This window comes from Vicugna pacos, chromosome 14, assembly GCF_048564905.1.
Source record: "Vicugna pacos chromosome 14, VicPac4, whole genome shotgun sequence".
Lineage (NCBI taxonomy): Eukaryota > Metazoa > Chordata > Mammalia > Artiodactyla > Camelidae > Vicugna > Vicugna pacos.
This window is the reverse complement of record NC_133000.1, coordinates 11,684,014-11,701,152: the sequence shown is the minus strand read 5'-3', so window position 1 is coordinate 11,701,152 and position 17,139 is coordinate 11,684,014. Positions and strand designations below refer to the sequence as shown.

The 17,139-nt window shown below is 38.6% G+C and overlaps 1 protein-coding gene across 2 annotated transcripts in view; it reads right to left on the bottom strand.

Annotated features, from left to right (window-relative positions):
* FREM2 (FRAS1 related extracellular matrix 2) overlaps nt 1-17,139 on the bottom strand; it is a 133,918-nt gene that overhangs the window by 29,856 nt on the left and 86,923 nt on the right. For both annotated transcript variants that reach the window (XR_012079950.1, XM_072976152.1), the window contains exons 7-9: nt 3,890-4,039; nt 2,015-2,224; nt 587-784 (exon numbers count right to left, since the gene is read on the bottom strand). Coding sequence is in view for 1 of the 2 variants with exons in the window: in XM_072976152.1 (XP_072832253.1) it covers nt 587-784; nt 2,015-2,224; nt 3,890-4,039 (558 nt within the window). In the remaining variant the exon portion in view is untranslated. The remainder of the gene's footprint in view (nt 1-586; nt 785-2,014; nt 2,225-3,889; nt 4,040-17,139) is intronic.

Below are 17,139 nucleotides of genomic sequence, written 5' to 3'. Positions count from 1 at the left end.
ACATATGGAATGAGAGGCCCCCATTTGTACGGGGAATTTCTTTAACGTCTGTCCTTAAGTTCTGTCACTCACCTTAGAAAACAAGGGAAAAATAGCAAAATCTGATTTTGTTCACACATTTCTAACCTTATGATCAGGAAGCAAATTTAGCAGCCTTGTACTGGTTGGTCATTGTTATGTTGACTACAGTACATGGTTCTTGTACAATTATTGTATCAAGTGACCAAGTATTTCAAGACATTGGATACATATGGAAAATGTGGTATCTATGTCCTTTCATTTCTGCCTATTGAACATTAAGTATGTCCCAGTGTTGTGAAATCTATACGTTTGATAGGCCGTCACCTGCTAAATACGTTTTGAGTAACATAGCACTTCACTAGAAACTAATCAATAAGTTGATACAGGAACCAAAAGGACATTCATTCAACCTGTTAAAATCTGCCTCACCTTATTATCATTTAGTGCACATAAAACCATTTTGTAAGCTTGTAAAAATCAAGAACTTGTATTTTCTTGATAGATATTTCACACACAAAACGTGGCTTCTGCAAATTCCAAATAAAAATTATAAGCTGTAACTTACCAGGTAGGAAAGTGATGGAGGAGATGTCAGTGTTCGGGCGTTCTTCAAAGTCCATCATCACTTGTGCAGACCCCTGTCGTGTATAGCATCTCACTGAAGACCTGTACTGGGTATCTCCACTCCTGTGGATCATTGCGACTATCTGGCCATCATTTTCATTGCCAGTATATACTCGTTCTTTGAATTGCATCTTAGGCACTGCAAAAAATAAAATAAACATATGGATCTGACCATTTGCCAGTGGTTTGGCCTTGAGCAAATCACTTAACTCAGTGTTTTGATTTCCTTTTCTTTGAAAGTTTGCTCTGCCTCTTTTGTGGAGTAGGGAGAGGCAATGAAATGCTAAAAAGCAGATGAAACCAGAGACTTTAAGATGTCTGTATCTATGTATGTTGCTTAATCATGAGTTTTTCAGAATTTCTTGATATGAATAATACTAAATATTCGGAACATAATTATAAGCATAGTTTATCCAGACCACACTGGAAAAGTTGACAATGGCTGCAATATTATATATAATATATAGGTGACACTTATGCTAAGTCAATTAACTATCGGTCTCATTGACAATAGGTTAGATTCCGTCAAGCGATGTGAAGATCATCATGGTAGAAGGTGACTCAGAATTCCCTTGTGATGATGAGCCGGAGAGCCTTGCCGTGCACCCAACAGCTGGTTGTCTCAGAACAGTGCTTTTGGCACATCATTAGGGGGATTTCAGGAGTGTCTGGGTGCAAGGAGAGGACAGAAAGTGTCTTGTGTTGAGAGTGGGAAAAGATCATACATACTTAAGAGTTTGTGCAGCCTTATGTGGTTCAATATCTTTACACACAGATATTGGTAACAAACTCACTTTTTTTTTTAATTTGAGAGGAAGACTAAAAGCTTTCTTCTGAAGCTGTGTAACTATCAGAATAATCAGGATGAGAAAGGAAGACATGGTTAGCTAAGGTATTATTATGGGTTGAACCGTGTCCCCCTGAATTTCATAAGTTGAAGTCCTAACCCCCAGTACCTGAGAATGTGACTCTACAAGAAGATAGGGTATTTACAGAGGTAATCAAGTAAAAATGAGGTCATTAGGGTGGGCCCTACTTCAGTATGACTGGCATCCTTTTTATAAAAGGGAAATTTGGACACGGAGACACACACAGGGAAAAGACGGCCATCGACAAGCCGAGAGAGAGAGAGGTGCAACAGGTCCTCCCCTCACATCCCTTAGAAGGATGCACTCCTGCTGACACCTGGACCTTGGACTCCTAGCCTCCAGAACTGGGGGACCAGAAACTTTTCAATCTGTAGTACCTTGTTATGGTGGTCCCCACAAACTAGTACAAAAATATAAACCCTAGTGTATCCTTTTACTTAACATGTATATGAACTCCAGCTTATCATTTTACTTATCACCGTAAATTAATAAGCACTCACAATCTGAGACAGAGTCATTTATGGACACTGTGGTTTTGCTGGGATCCCCCAGGGTGGCATTCACAGGCATTCGAAGCACCAGTTCAAATTTCTCAATTCCTTCCAGCACTGGTTGTCCAAGATCATCCAGGATGATAACACGAACGCTCTGCATGTTGACCCCAGGTGCAAAATCTAAATTACGGCTGATTCCCACGTAGTCTGTTCCAGCTATGACAGTAACAGAAGAACTTTTCAGCTGGGGACTGATTAAATTTAAACAAAATTATGAGAAGCAAATTATGTAGGTATATTTATAATTCTTTTAAAAAAATATAGACGAGCAAATCACTACAGAAAAGTATGTGGAATGAAATGCAAAAGATTAGTATCTGCATTTGGTTATTGAGACGGTAGATCAAAGATCAGATGCTGAACTGTTTTATCTACGGCTAATGAGTTATTTTAGCTTTTTATCTTAGCTTTCTTTCTTCCAGGTTCTCCATCTTTATCTTGGAATTCACAAATAGAGCTCAAATCATCAGCACACCAATCAAATATTTGATTATCGTAAATTATATATGAAATACATATATTTAAGTTTTGTTGTTATTGGTTAAATATATTTATTTTTAGAAGCTACTACAGAACATCTTATTTAGGTGTGTGATTGCCTCCTGGTTAAAGCAATGCATTTCGGACGTAAGCTTTTATCCCACATGTTCATTGCCCCAGGCAAATTGAGCAATCCTTGGTTCTCAAAGACATATTTGGTTTTTTGACTTATTATTTTTTCAGGCTGTGGGGTGCAAACCAGTGGTGACAGCTCCATTTATGCCTAAAGAAGTTAAGAAACAAAACTTAATCTGTAGGCAATACATCCATAAAGACTGGGGGTAGGGGGGGGAGTTCAATATCACTCCTTCTTTGTTTTCATATTTTCTGCTTTTCAACTCTTATATTTATTTACTTCAGAATATGCAACCATATTTGAGTATACGTCTTTAATTCATTTTTTAAAATCTCTGAATCTCATTGTGGCTCTTTTTGCATTTTTCTTTTCCTCTGCTTCTTCACCTTTATTTTCATCTCTTTCTTTGATTTGAATTTTCTCTAAAGAAATGACCAATTTGGCTAAACAAATGTTTATTGGACACCGACTACATGATATTAAACTTAAGGGTGACTTTTAAGATGGGGTGGCCCCTGTTTGCTTTGTGTGGTGAATGTGTGATGTGCGTATGATGTTCATGTGTGTGTGCACCTGTGTGTGTGTACATGAGAAAGAGACAGTTTGTATTTTTGGTCATTTAGATGGGGGAAAAAGGGGAAATTTCTAATCCTATGCTGTCCTAAACTTTACAATCAACCTTTTACCTTTGTAGATTCCAAAATAAAAGGCAAGCATATGCCAGAGACGATAGATTGTACAACAAAGTGTAGAAAAATTATTTGATTCGGAAGCATGTGTGAGGACATTTGTTTAAAATGAGGAAGGAGCCAAACTGGAGAAGCATAGTACTGAGAGGTACTTCAGTGTCACTAGATTGTGTGCGGGTGGCCAGTGATTACTCTTGTTATGCATATGATGTCATAACAGTCCACGATGTTACATTTCCCAAGTGTAGAGAGTCAATTCATGCAAATGTAGGCATTAGAATTTAGAGTCTTTGACTTACATGTTTATAACTTAGCTGCCGATTCGTGATCCTTAGATGTATTCTCTCACAGTGGTAAATAGAGCCTAGATTTACCTTCTATATAGTAATAATTTCAGAAAAAAATATATTCAATCACTGTTTGAATAGAAGTGAAGTGTTTTGGCTTTAAGGTATTTATCACGGTAAGTTGAAAATTGTAGAATAATCAAAAGAATTGTTGTAGGAAACCGCTCACCATCGGCAGAAGGCAGATCTGTTTTCCGAGATCTCACGGTGACACTAGAAGCCTTGGACAGGTCAGTGCCCGCTCTCCACACCTGCACTTCCACATAGCCCGCACCTTCATCCACGGAATACTGCACTTCGCCGAAGTAGAAGATGGGTTCTGTTAAGAAGGAAAGAGGAAGCATTTGTTACTTTTAATTTGTCACATCAAACCCTTAGGACGTGATTCCAAAGAAGCGTTAGCTTCATCTTATCGATTTCCCTGTATCATCATCTTTTTTTCCTTTCAGCAAGACGACGTCTCTTTAGGCTCTAGATTTATAGTTTTCAGATCAAAATGCCTCTGCTGCAAAACAAAAATACCTATGGTGAAGTGTCTAATGGAACATTCTTATCTAAGGCATATGAGTTACTCCGTCCCTTGTATGTGGGATTATAAATGGCTTCTAAATGTACTTCCTAAAAGTTTAGCAGGAAAACCAGCACCAAAATGAAATAAAACGCTAGGGCTGAAGTTTTATGCTCATTTTATTGTCTTCTACCGAGCCATCACTCTGAAGACTACATGATGACATCTTCTAGTCCATCAGTCCAGTGGATTTGGGTCTGTTATAGCCCCTAGAGAGTTAGTGCCTATTGGCATAACTAGACTGAACACATATGATTATGTGTAGTGAAGAATTTAGGGAGACCAGGACATGATTTATAGTTACCTCTGCAGTTTTGGGGGTGCCCTTTACCAACTGACGTTCCACTAGAGAAATCATCTCCTACCCAAGGGTTTACATGTGTCTTAAACATGTATGAAAATCATGCAACTCAGGTCATTAAAGTAGGACACATGCTTTGGAGACCTTGTATTATTATTCTTCAGTGCTGGTGATGAACTGATCTAACCATCATTCCCTGCCTGGTGCCACTCGTGACCAACAGTTCACCTTGCGAGACAGCTGCCAGGAGTCTGAGAGATAGCAGTTAGCTGACTAATGAAGAAAACCAAGAAATAATTTGTGAGCTTACTTAAAAAAAAATCTCAAATTTATTCTGGAATGTTTTTAGGCTCACAGAAAGTTACAGAAACAGTATATAGGGTATATATTTTGCCCATCATGAGCTTATGTTATAAGCAACCATTAACAACAACATAATGCCATTTGCAGTGACATGGATGCTCCTGGAGAATGTCATTCTAGGTGAAGTAAGTCAGAAAGAGAAAGACACTCATTCCACTCATACAAACAAACAAACAAAGCATAAATACAAAACAGAAATAGACTCATAGACATAGAACACAAAGTAGTGGTTGCCAAGGGGGCGGGGGGTGGGAAGGGACAGACTGGGATTTCAAGATGTAGAATAGATAAACAAGATTATACTGTAAAGCACAGGGAATTACACACAAGATCTTATGGTAGCTCACAGAGAAAAAAATGTGACACTCAATATATATATGTTCATGTATGACTGAAAAATTGTGCTCTACACTGGAATTTGACACTCCATTGTAAAATGATTATAAATCAATAAAAAATGTTAAAAAAAATAAAGTGACACAGTAAAAAACAATTAATTAATTAATTAATTGAGTATATTCACATAATAAGGCAAATAGCCCCTTGATGGAAGTCATTTCAGTTGCCTGTGTCTGGTTTTAGGAGACTCCAAAGGACTGAATCTAAAAGGCCGTGCAACTCACATGGACAATGTTCCTTCAAACACAAGGCCACGCAAGAGATGACTATCACGTGTCAGAGCAGCTAATTGAATTAGCAAACACAAAGATCAAACAAAACCCTACAACCATGGCTTCCAACCAGAGGAAACCCTTTCTGTGCACTGCTCAAGTTGAGTAAGGACTCTTGATTTTCCTGCCCCCCCAATAAATTACCTTCGTCAAAACCAGAAAATTGTGTTTTCTCTGTTTCTTCATAGGGTGAGCGTGATAAAAAGCATGTAACTCCCTGAAGTCTTGAGTGATGCAAAACCAACCTTGGAAGTTTTGCCTGCATATTTCGGTTCAGGGGGTAATAAATCTGCCTACAACATGCTTTTACCTCCTTCTCGCCCTTTCAGCTCAGACAGCGCTCAGGCGTGCGGGTGTCCGTGTACAGATGAAGGTGTTATCATATTCACCTCGGCCAAGGTGGGCCTCAGATACAAGCCAATACATTCCTTACATTTCTCACACCTGAGTAGGGGGCAAAGGTGAAGATGGAACCCTGAAGCTACTTGTTTTGACCAGACGGCCATACCAAGCACATCTGCATGGCTTTTAAAAGGTGCTTATAGTGATTACAGGGGCCTGACCATCTGCACCCAGCAAGTGATCTGAGTCTCTGCACATTCCTGGCAAACCACGTCATGCACAGATTAGATGTGAGTTACGGGGGAGACCCGTGAAATGCAGGAAGGGGGCCTCCTACTTAATAATGACGCTTCCCACCTTCCCATCTCCCTGCTCCTCCCAGATACACACTAGAGGTGGTGCAGAATAAAGCCATGTGAGTCAGCACAACCGCTAAACACCAGATGGGCTACACAGAGACAACACTTTGTTCTGCATGTGTTTGTTCAGACTCATTCTGTCAACTATAGATTGGGTTTTCATGTTATAGCTTAATGTGCAGTTCATATAAGGAAAAAAAAGAGTCCTGTGTAGTATTCTGAAAATTTTTATCCCAGTTGTCATTAAGAGTGAAGAGTGATGATACTAGTGACCACATGGAGGACATTTATTATGTGTCTGTCATATGTGTTTTGTGCGTGTGTGTGTGTGTGTGTGTCAGAGAAAGAGAGAGAGAAGGGGAGAGAGAAAGGTGAAAGGTCATGGCACATGTGACAATGCAATACATAATAAGATTTCTGTGAATAAGGCAAACATATTGCCATCATGTAGTACCTTTTTATCTCCAGTAGAAAGAAAGAGGGGGGATAGAAAAAGGGGTTCAACCCTAACTCTCTCAATTTTTCTACTGCACCTAATAGAAGGCATTGGAAAAGATGTTTATTTCCTTAAAATTGCTTTTTGAATATCAGTAGATTTAAGTCATCAATGTAATTTCTTTCCCTCTCTGTCCTCTATTCGTGATGACAGGCAAATTAGTCTATTAACCAACTGCAGTCCTTGCAGTGAAAGTATTAAGTGATTAATGATGATGAAATTAAAAAATAGTTCAGTAGTTTTTATAAGAAAAATAATTCTTGTTAACTGCCTAGTTTCTTACGCCATGAATACAAAGAAATGGCAAGGCATTAACACTTCTGTATCTCTTCAGGGTGGCTTTATGAGAATAACTATTGTTATTTCAATTTCTCAACGCCCTGTCATAGTCTCTAATACTTGAGATTTATTTATAATTGTTACCATTTGGACAGAATCTTATGTAATATGAATGACTTGCAAAATCTCACAAAGCAGTGAGTTGATTTATAGATAATCACCTAAGATAATTGGCAAGAGGTTCCTGGACCATTTTAATGTGTGAGAGGGAGAAAAGGGTAAATGAATGGGAACTGTCAACAACCGAAAGTGTGAAATCCAGAAGAATTGATTGTTCTGGAAACTTATTATCATTTATGAGTAAGTTTTTAGCTCACCTCTCTTTGGTAAGATGGTTATTTGTTTTTGTCTAGGAGATTGGTTTCTCCTAAGAGTTAAGTAAACTGTAGATCTTTGTTTAACAGTTTTGTAAATATCCACATTACAACTTAAATCAGAAAAAAACCCTATTTTGTAATCAGATCTTAAATACACGCTACGCCTTGTTAAGTTCACAGTCTTAATAGAGAAAAGAGTCAGTGGCTGATGTTACTTTGTGGAATGGAGAGAGTGTTCAAATAAAGCCACGTATCCGACAGCCTACACCCACAAAATACCATAAAACAGCCATTTGTCATGACTCCACCATCCACATATGACACTGCAAAATGTTTATTCCCTCTGCAGAGAAAAGGTAAGTTGTATCCAAGTCGTGTGTGAGCAGGGCAAGGGAGGTTTTAAGTTGGCAAGTGAAATAGTGTGAAATTACTAAGGGAAGCCAAACTCTACTGTCTGTATCCTTTGTGGTATTAACGCTTTTAAGTCAAGGGCACAGCTCAAGGCATTGACTATAGAAGAGTCTCTTTTGGTTCATTAAATACTAATACGCTTTTCAAGGTTGGGGATACTTTCACTACCAACAGCACAGATAGGATCACGCCAGTTTCTTACACATAGAAAAAGCAAGAAAAAGAAAAAAGAAGCTTAGAGGGCCATGCAACGTGCACACCTGCCATGAAGACAAAGGGAAAATATTTTAAGTTCTTCCCCGCAGGGAAAAAGTGAACTTTCTTTTTTTTTTCTTTTTTGCTGAGTCTGTGGTGTCTAGATTGATGTTTACAATTACTTTGGTGTCTCACGAGATGAAAGGAAGAGGTGCCAGTGGTAATTGCTATCTGGAGCCAAATCTTATTTACTCACGTGTACCTGGCCCATCAGACAAGGAAGCTTTGTAGCCCTCACTAAGATGTTTGCTTAGAACTGCATGAAATAAAGGAAAAAAAAAAAAACTTGTATGCTGTCTTTTGGTTCGGTGCTGAAAGTAAGACCAAGGAAACTCCCTAGATGATTTCCAACCCAGAGCTCTCTTCTGAGCTTTGGACCTTGATGACTGGCTGCCTACACAGCCCTGTGTCATGGGCACCTCAAGGTAAACTCCCAAACAGAGGCGGTGAGCCAGCACCACTTCCCACCCCCTGATTTCCATCTCATTGCCACCGTCCTAGGTGCAGATGCGGCCGCCATCACCTGACACTGAATTCTCCCAACAGCCACTTAGCCGCCCCCAGGCTCTTGACCCAAGAGGCCATCTCCCAAAGCAAATCCCATCAGGGTTATTTGCTGAAAACCCTGCAGTGTTTCAGTGTTCTTAGGTTTGCTCACAGAATTCTTAAAATGGTTCGTAAGACGTGCAAAATCTGGTCTCAGTTTGCCCTCCTTTTGGCCTCCTTTCTACCCAATAACCCAGTGCCTTGAAAGTCTGCAATGTGGTGCTCAGAGCCTTTGTCGTACCACTGCCGGTGCTTTGAACACTCCCTCCCTCCTCCTCACGGGGTTAACTCCTGCTCCTTTCAGGTTGCAGTCTAGAAGTCACTTGAGCTGAGGAGCACCCTGCCTTCCCCATCAGAGCCCTCACTCCCCGCGCAGTCACCCCAGGCTTGTATCCCCACCGTCTGGGAACCTCTAAGGGAAGGAGTTCAGCCCCCTTTCCTCACTGACATTCTTCCAACACTTAGCGTCATCAACGCCTGGCCGTAGGTGCTCAATTAAGGTTTGTGGACTGAGTGAACATCGTGTAAAATAGGATTACTGGTTTGTCAGAGCAAAAGAATAATGTGTTTTTGTGGGGGGTGAGCCAGAAGACAACAGTCCTCAGCAGCAGGCGGGGTAAGTGCTTGTCTGTGCAGAAAAACGGCTGGGTAGGGCTGCCCTTGGAAACCGGAGGAAGTCCACGGGGCGAGGGAGCCAGCCACAAGGAACTCACACACAAGGGGCCTTTTTCTTTCACTTTTAAAATCCTTTGCCTCCAGGAAGTGCATTAGAATCATCCAAGGAGAGTTAAAGATAGAGATGCTCTGTTTTACCTCCAATTTACTGAATCAGAATTTCCAGTGGGTGCCCCTAGACACCAGTGTTTTCTCTTTTCCTTTCTTATTTTTTAATAGACTGTATTTTTTTAGAGTACTTCTCAGTTCACAGCAAGATTGGGCAGAAGGTACAGAGATTTCCCGTAGAGCCCTTGGCCTCCGCCATGAATCAGCACCAGGTCTCAACAATCTGCAGGTCACTGTAGCTCATTTCAATGTCTTAAGCAACTGAGTAGATACCACACTAATTGTTTTGAATTCAGCGTTTCACTTGGTCCTCACATCCACCCTATGAAATGTGCATTATATTAGTCCTGTTTTCGCAGATGAGGAAACTAAGAATTAGGGAGATTAAGAGATTTGTCCAAAGTCACACATCAGGGAAATGATGGATCACGATTTATCCCTAGATAAAGCCTGTGCCCTTAACTCAGCTAACTAACCTTAATTAAAGGGTCATAATTAAAAGGCTGTCACAAGATTTTAACAAAGATAATTTTTTTTACCCTGCAATTCAATACGTAGGGATTATCATATAGAAATACTAGCAAGTGTACAAAAATTCACACACAAGTATGTTTATTGTAATTCATTTGTACTGGGGCGCAACTGGAAACAAGCCCAAAATCCATCAGAAGGGAACTGGTTGAATTACTGTTCATTCATAAAATGAAACCAAGCTACAAAGTCGATTTTTTTATCTTTCTCTTTTTTTTTTTTAAGGTAAAAAATCTAGTGGAGACACTGATGTTAGTTAAAGACAACTTTCTGATTTACACTCTCTCCTGGGCTTCATTAACAGCAATGAGATTAAGAATTAAAGATATGTCATTTCTTTTTGGTAGCTCTGAAGATTTCCCCTTTATCATTGTTGATAAAAAAAAAAAAGGAGAACTAAGCTCAAAACAAGATTAGCATCTCTGTGAACTAAAAATGTAACAGAACAACAGAACATCACAGTGGTGAGTGGAGGAAAAAGTGAACAGTTCTGCTGGCCTCTCAAGTTTGGAGACAGGCTATGAACCAACACTGGAGTCATGGAAACCAAACGAAAACATAATTCAAGAGTGAGAACAAAATATAGATATTTTCAGCCATCAAAGATGAAGAGGCTTTACTCACCTATAGATGCACACTGCGAAATTGCTAAAAGCGCAGAAAAAAAGTGAAGTCAAAGGCAAGAACTGTGGAAGCAAGAAACTTTGTTGAGCGATCAGCAAAATCTGCTGGTAAACACAACTGCTGCTTGCACGCTTAATACTTATAACTGATATTTTCAACTTAATGCTGAAATTAAAACTTGAGACAACAGAAAGGAAGTTACCCACAGTGTTGGGTTATATCTAAACTACTCAATGTCTTTGTCTTTTTCAAGACAGTAAACTTTGTTAGGCAGATAGTAGAGAACTAAAATTATGAGTCGGCGCCAAAAGAACAGAAACCAGCAGAGAATAAAAGTAACAGAGGATAAAGAAAACCTTCTTGACATAATGAGAAGCTGTGGAGAAAAAAAAAAAGGAAAGGAAAAATACATAAGCAGAACCCCCAAAGAAAAAGCCCCAATATATTGCCATAATTAGAATAATGTAAACTTTAACTTTTCTTTTTTAAAACAAATTGGGTTAAAAAAAACCCCAAAATACATAAAAAAAAGCTGTAAACAAAATTTGAGGAAAATATGAAAAAAATATAAGGACATAAGAAGTATGTATGATGCCAAACAGGAAAAAAGCAAGGTGGTGTAGCAATATTAACAAAAGTTCAAATACAATTTGAAGCATAATCATTAATACAGAAGAACTCTACGTAACACCAAAGAACTACCCACCAAGATTATCTGACAATCTCGCATCTGTGTTAAAACATATGCGGCAAAAACTGTAAGATTACAGGAAAATATTGATTAATCTACAATTATAGTGGGTTTTTAAAATCTTACAGTGCTCAGAAAGTGATAAGTGAGGCAAAACAATTTAGTAGGAGTATTAAAAAAAATCACAACATAACTTTTGTCTAATGTATGTATCCCTGCCCTGCAAACAAGAGGTTAGTATTCAAAATAAAAACTACCATAAACCTGCAACAAAAATTCTAACAGCAAATGGGAAAATTGAAAAATTATGCAAATATTTAAGTCTCAGAAGAGAAAAACTTTTTGTTATATGTAAATATCTTAACATGAGACATTATTTAATACTTAAAAGATGAACAAAACCCAAACAGTTCAACAATATGGGGAGAAAACAGACATTCTTAGACACTGCTGGTAGGAAGGCAAATGGACTCAATCACTTTGGAGAGATTTTGCAATACCTGGTAGAACTGAGACTGTACACCAGCATGACCCATCAATTCAACCTTAAGGTATATACCCTAGAGAAGTTTTGTACATGCATACTCGGAAACACTTACAAATATGTTTAATGCAACATTATTTACACTTACAATGTCAGCAGGGAAATGGACAATTAATATCCATCTAAATGCAGAAAATAATCAGATCTTGAAAACAATGCTGACTTGAAAAAAAAAAGAAAGCAAGCAAGTTGAAAGAGATAGTTATCCAATTTATGATCATTGCTACTTAGGAGGACTATGGCAACTGAATGGTGCCAGAGGGGACTTGATGTTTTATATATAGTGTTTGATTTCTTTAATCAACCTGAGGCCACCATGAAAAATGGTACATTGGTTAATTTTAGATAGAGCATATTATGCTGTATTATTTTTGTATGTTTCTGTAAAAAATTAATTTTTTATTTAAAGTTTTTAAATTTTTTACTAAAGTGTGATTGATTTACAATGTTAGTTTCAGGTGTACAGCAATGAGATTCAGTTACACACATACATACATACATACATATATATATTCTTTTCAGATTCTTTTCCATTATATATTATTATAAGAAATTGAATACCGTTCCCTGTGATAAACAACAAGGAGATCCTTGATGTTTATCTAAGAAAAAAATTTTTACAGGAGGAATTTTTACCTCCTTTGCTACACATTTCTTACACACATTAATCTGTTATATATTTTATTTTTTTAAAATAAGTAGCATTGATTACTTTTGTAAATAGGAAAAACAAGGAAGGAAAAAAAAAACTAGAAGAATTCCTGCTATAAATAGTTTAAAATCATTTTTACTGGGCCTCTTTCTACTTTTCTTTCAAGAAATACTTTAAGTAGATAAACATACATTCTTAAGAATGACCACATATTTAGTCTTTAAAAAGCATTTTCAAAATTCTTGTTGAAAAATAAAGTTCAACTATATAAGTTTAAGAGTATGTATCAGTTTAGAGGCATATTTTGACATTTCTTTTTCTTGCCAACTGTAATTTTCTCAGAAAGAATAAAGAAAAGTCAGTACATGTCTAAACTGCTTATAAAGACTGAATCTTCCCAAGATTTCAGCTGAGGATACATGATAAGCCTTCCTCCAAAAAGGATAATATTATCAGAGATTTCACTATCCATCTACTTTCACTTCAAAACTCTGGCTTTTGTCTTTTTCACGGTCAATACAAGCTTAACATGAAATTTAAATGTCACAATCATCAGTTTTCCACCACCCAGTAATATTTGAAGAAGGCTTGCTGAATATTCTCTATTTAACACATATTGTTGAGAACGCGCCTCTAGGAGAGTGCTTTTAAAACTGTTTTAATTTTTGTTTCTATCCTGTACGACGTCATATTACATAAACAAGGGAGGGGAAGGAAAAACTGGTCATGAGTCACTAACTGATTTCTCAACTCAATGGATTAAAATTTATGATTTCCTAAATAGTATTCTTTATGGCATCTGAAATTGAATATATATGGCAAGTACCAGGGAAATAAATGATACCTTGTGTAGGTGAAAAATGATATTTACTACCCCATGCGTGTCATAGAAAAAGATCTGAAAACACCCTAAATACTCTTCAATAAGGGATTGTTAAATATGTTACAGCCACACTGAATACTACGTAGCCCTTAAAAAGAGTTAGTTTATACATACTGACACAAAAAGTTCTTCATGATATATTGTTATGATAACATGCATAATTCGATCAAGTGGTGTAACAAATATTTATTGAGCATTTTCAGTGTGCCTGAACTGCTCTAAGCACTAATAACCCTTTGAGGTAGGTACTGTTGTCATCTCCAGTTTGCAGATGAGGACGCCGAAGTCCAGGAGTTCAAGGATAACCAATAGGTGGAAAGGAAGTCAGACTGTCTGCCTCAAGCATGAGCACATGTAACAAGAATGACTTCTAACCAAAGTAAAGAGGAAATGTATACATGTAACTGTGTGTGTAGAAAAGCCACACTGGACTTCCGTGACCTCAAGGGAGAGGCGGTGGGTTTGGTGAGGAAGATAAGCCTACTGCCATTTGGTTGATGTACTTCTGTTTGGTACTTATGTAATAGTTTCGTAATAAACTATTATTGCTAAGCAAGAATTAATCTGTGCAACATACCTCCATTAAACATAACCTCAAAATATTAGATTTAAGAAAAGTCTTAATTACAGAGCAGAAAGTGTCTCCCCCCTCCCTCCCTTGTTAAAATCTTTGAAATATTTCTTACTATTAACAGAGTCTGGCCTCTTTACCAACTGGCTGCAGTATTTCTCAGTGTTGTGGGGGGGGTCTGCTCTCCAGGGAGCAATAAGCGCCTTCCAAAAATTCATTATCTGAGAGTTCCAAGGTCCTGCAAAGTTTGTGTCTTTCCATTTTCACATATAACCTCCCCCTGGTTGGCAGCTGTCAAGCAAGTCCTGCCTTTCCATGCTTCTCACATTGTACTTTCACGCTGTGTCCAAATGCCTCATTCACTCCATCACCCTCCTCATTAGACAGAGGCCTCCCCAAAGGCAGAAATCAAGTATTGTTCATCCACAAACTCCAACGAGAAGCGTGGTGCCTGACATATGGGAGGTCATGAAAAATGTGTGGAGACATAAGACTAAGCCTGATACTGCTTCCAGGGTTTCTAATCCAAAGCAATCATTATGCCTGTAAAGCTCATCTTGTGAGAACACACCAACTGACATTAAAGTTAATGCAGGAATAATATTACGATGGGATAGTTACTTTCATTGAGTGTCTGCCTCTGCAGGTCACATCGAATCTGTCTCTAGCATCTTTGTTCTATTGCCTACAGTGCTCCCAACAGCCTTGCAAGGTCGTTAGTTTTATCTGCAGTTTATAAACAAAATTAAATTGAACGTTAGGAGATTAATTGTCCCAAGGTCACAAAGCTCATATGCAGTAGAAGCAGGGTTCAAATGTAAGCCTCTAAGACTGTAAAATCTGTGCATGTTCCATCATGTAGTACTCTTCCTGCAAATGATTAACTACCTGGAAAGGTGAACATTTTTAGGGTATTTTCTTTAATGATGTATAGTAAGATTCTGCAAAGAGAGAGACACGTAAGAAATATTTAGACTATGTTATAGATCAGTATCCTTCAGTTGCAATGATAAATTTCTTCATTAAAAAAACAAGATCAAACCAGAAAAGAAAACAAGATGTCACCCTATGCTTAAACTCTCCATTCATTTAAAATTGTTACTGCGCCAAAACCCGTCGATCAGAAGATACACATGTACATTTTCAATCCTGCTGACTAAAGCGAACTTCATAAGCAAGATTTCAGGATTCGTGGAGACTTTGACATCAGGGTGATTCATGTGGGAATCCCAACAGCTGAATTAAGAAAGATCACGGCCAACATGATGACAAACACGGTCTGTGTGAGGTCTCAGGAAAAAAGCATGTGGTTGACACTCGAAAAATAAATAATCTTGACCACAGACCGTTCGACAATTGACACTTGAAACATGCCGGCAGGCGGCAAAGGAAGGGACTCCAGGATAAACAGCTGAAGCTGTTGCATTTCATGCTGAGAGGAGGTGCTCCTTTTTGGTAAGAATTCGACTTCTTTCTCCTTGTGAGTGGGACTCAGTAGCAGCTGCTGACTCTGCTCCGTTGCTTCCTAGTGGAGGACCTGAAAAGGGTCCTGGGAATCTTCCATCCTCCTGTGATGTGGTGGGAAATCAATCCAGGGAACTGTTCTAAGAGCCATGAGTGCTGGTCCTCCTTCAGCCACCTCTGAATGCCGGACTTTGGAGAAGTCAGCCTCTTTGGTTCTTGGCTTTCTGGTCTTCAGTGTGGAGACCACCCAGCCCAGCCGTGCGAAGACCGATCACTCATGGACTTGCAGGTCTAGGCACGTTCCTCCTGCCCCTCTCGGACCGCTGCTCCTCTTGCCCGTGATGATCCGAGTTGGCTGCTATTTCTCTCACTCAACTTCCCCGCAACCTGTTTATGCCGACTGTCTCCTTCCTTACTGGAAAGAAACAGTTGCTTCCCCTCCAGGAAAAACAGGAGTTCGAAAACCATTCTTTCTCACAAATGGTTTGCAAACTAAGGAGAAACTGCAAACCCAGATAGGAAAAATGGAGGCATGATGGTTTTCACATGACTTCCCATATCCAGATAAATCTATGGGTCCTAAGATAACATTGTGTTTCATCCTTTAAATTTGTGTTTTGTTTCAATTTATAGTGCACAAAAGGCTGTTTAATATTTTTAAAAAGATAAATTAAAAATAAAAAAAGCATAGCACCTCCGGGGGTGGAAGCAGCAGCCCTGGGTTAGGGCTGAGCTGTGTGAGCCAGGTGGTTAAGACGGAGCTCGGGGAGGAGGTTGGTGATGGACTTGGACAGCTAAATAAATGGCTTTTATGGGGAAAGTTAAAAGCCAATTCAAGGCTATTAGTGTTCAGATAAATAAAATGCCACTAAGAAGCTGTTTAGCATCTATATTCTTTTTTTTAAAACATTTTTATTGATTTATAATCATTTTACAATGTTGTGTCAAATTCCAGTGTACAGCACAATTTTTCAGTTATATATGAACATATACATATTCATTGTCACATTTTTTTCTCTGTGAGCTACCATAAGATCTTGTGTATATTTCCCTGTGCTATACAGTATAATCTTGTTTATCTATTCTACAATTTTAAAATCCCGTCTATCCCTTCCCACCCTCGACCCCCTTGGCAACCACAAGTTTGTATTCTATGTCTATGAGTCTATTTCTGTCTTGTATTTATGCTTTGTTTTTTAGATTCCACATATGAGCGATCTCATATGGTATTTTTCTTTCTCTTTCTGGCTTACTTCACTTAGAATGACATTCTCCAGGAGCATCCATGTTGCTGCAAATGGTGTCATGTTGTTGGTTTTTATGGCTGAGTAGTATTCCATTGTATAAATACACCACCTCTTCTTTATCCAGTCATCCGTTGATGGACATTTAGGCTGTCTCCATGTCTTGGCTATTGTAAATAGTGCTGCTATGAACATTGGGGTGCAGGTGTCATTTTGAAGTAGAGTTCCTTCTGGATATATGCCCAGGAGTGGGATTCCTGGGTCATACGGTAAGTCTATTCCTAGTCTTTTGAGGAATCTCCATACTGTTTCCCACAGTGGCTGCACCAAACTGCATTCCCACCAGCAGTGTAGGAGGGTTCCCCTTTCTCCACAGCCTCTCCAGAATTTGTCTAGCATCTATATTCTAACAGCTGAACATAAGCTCGAGCAGACAGAGCTTTCTAGAGCAACAGCAATGACTC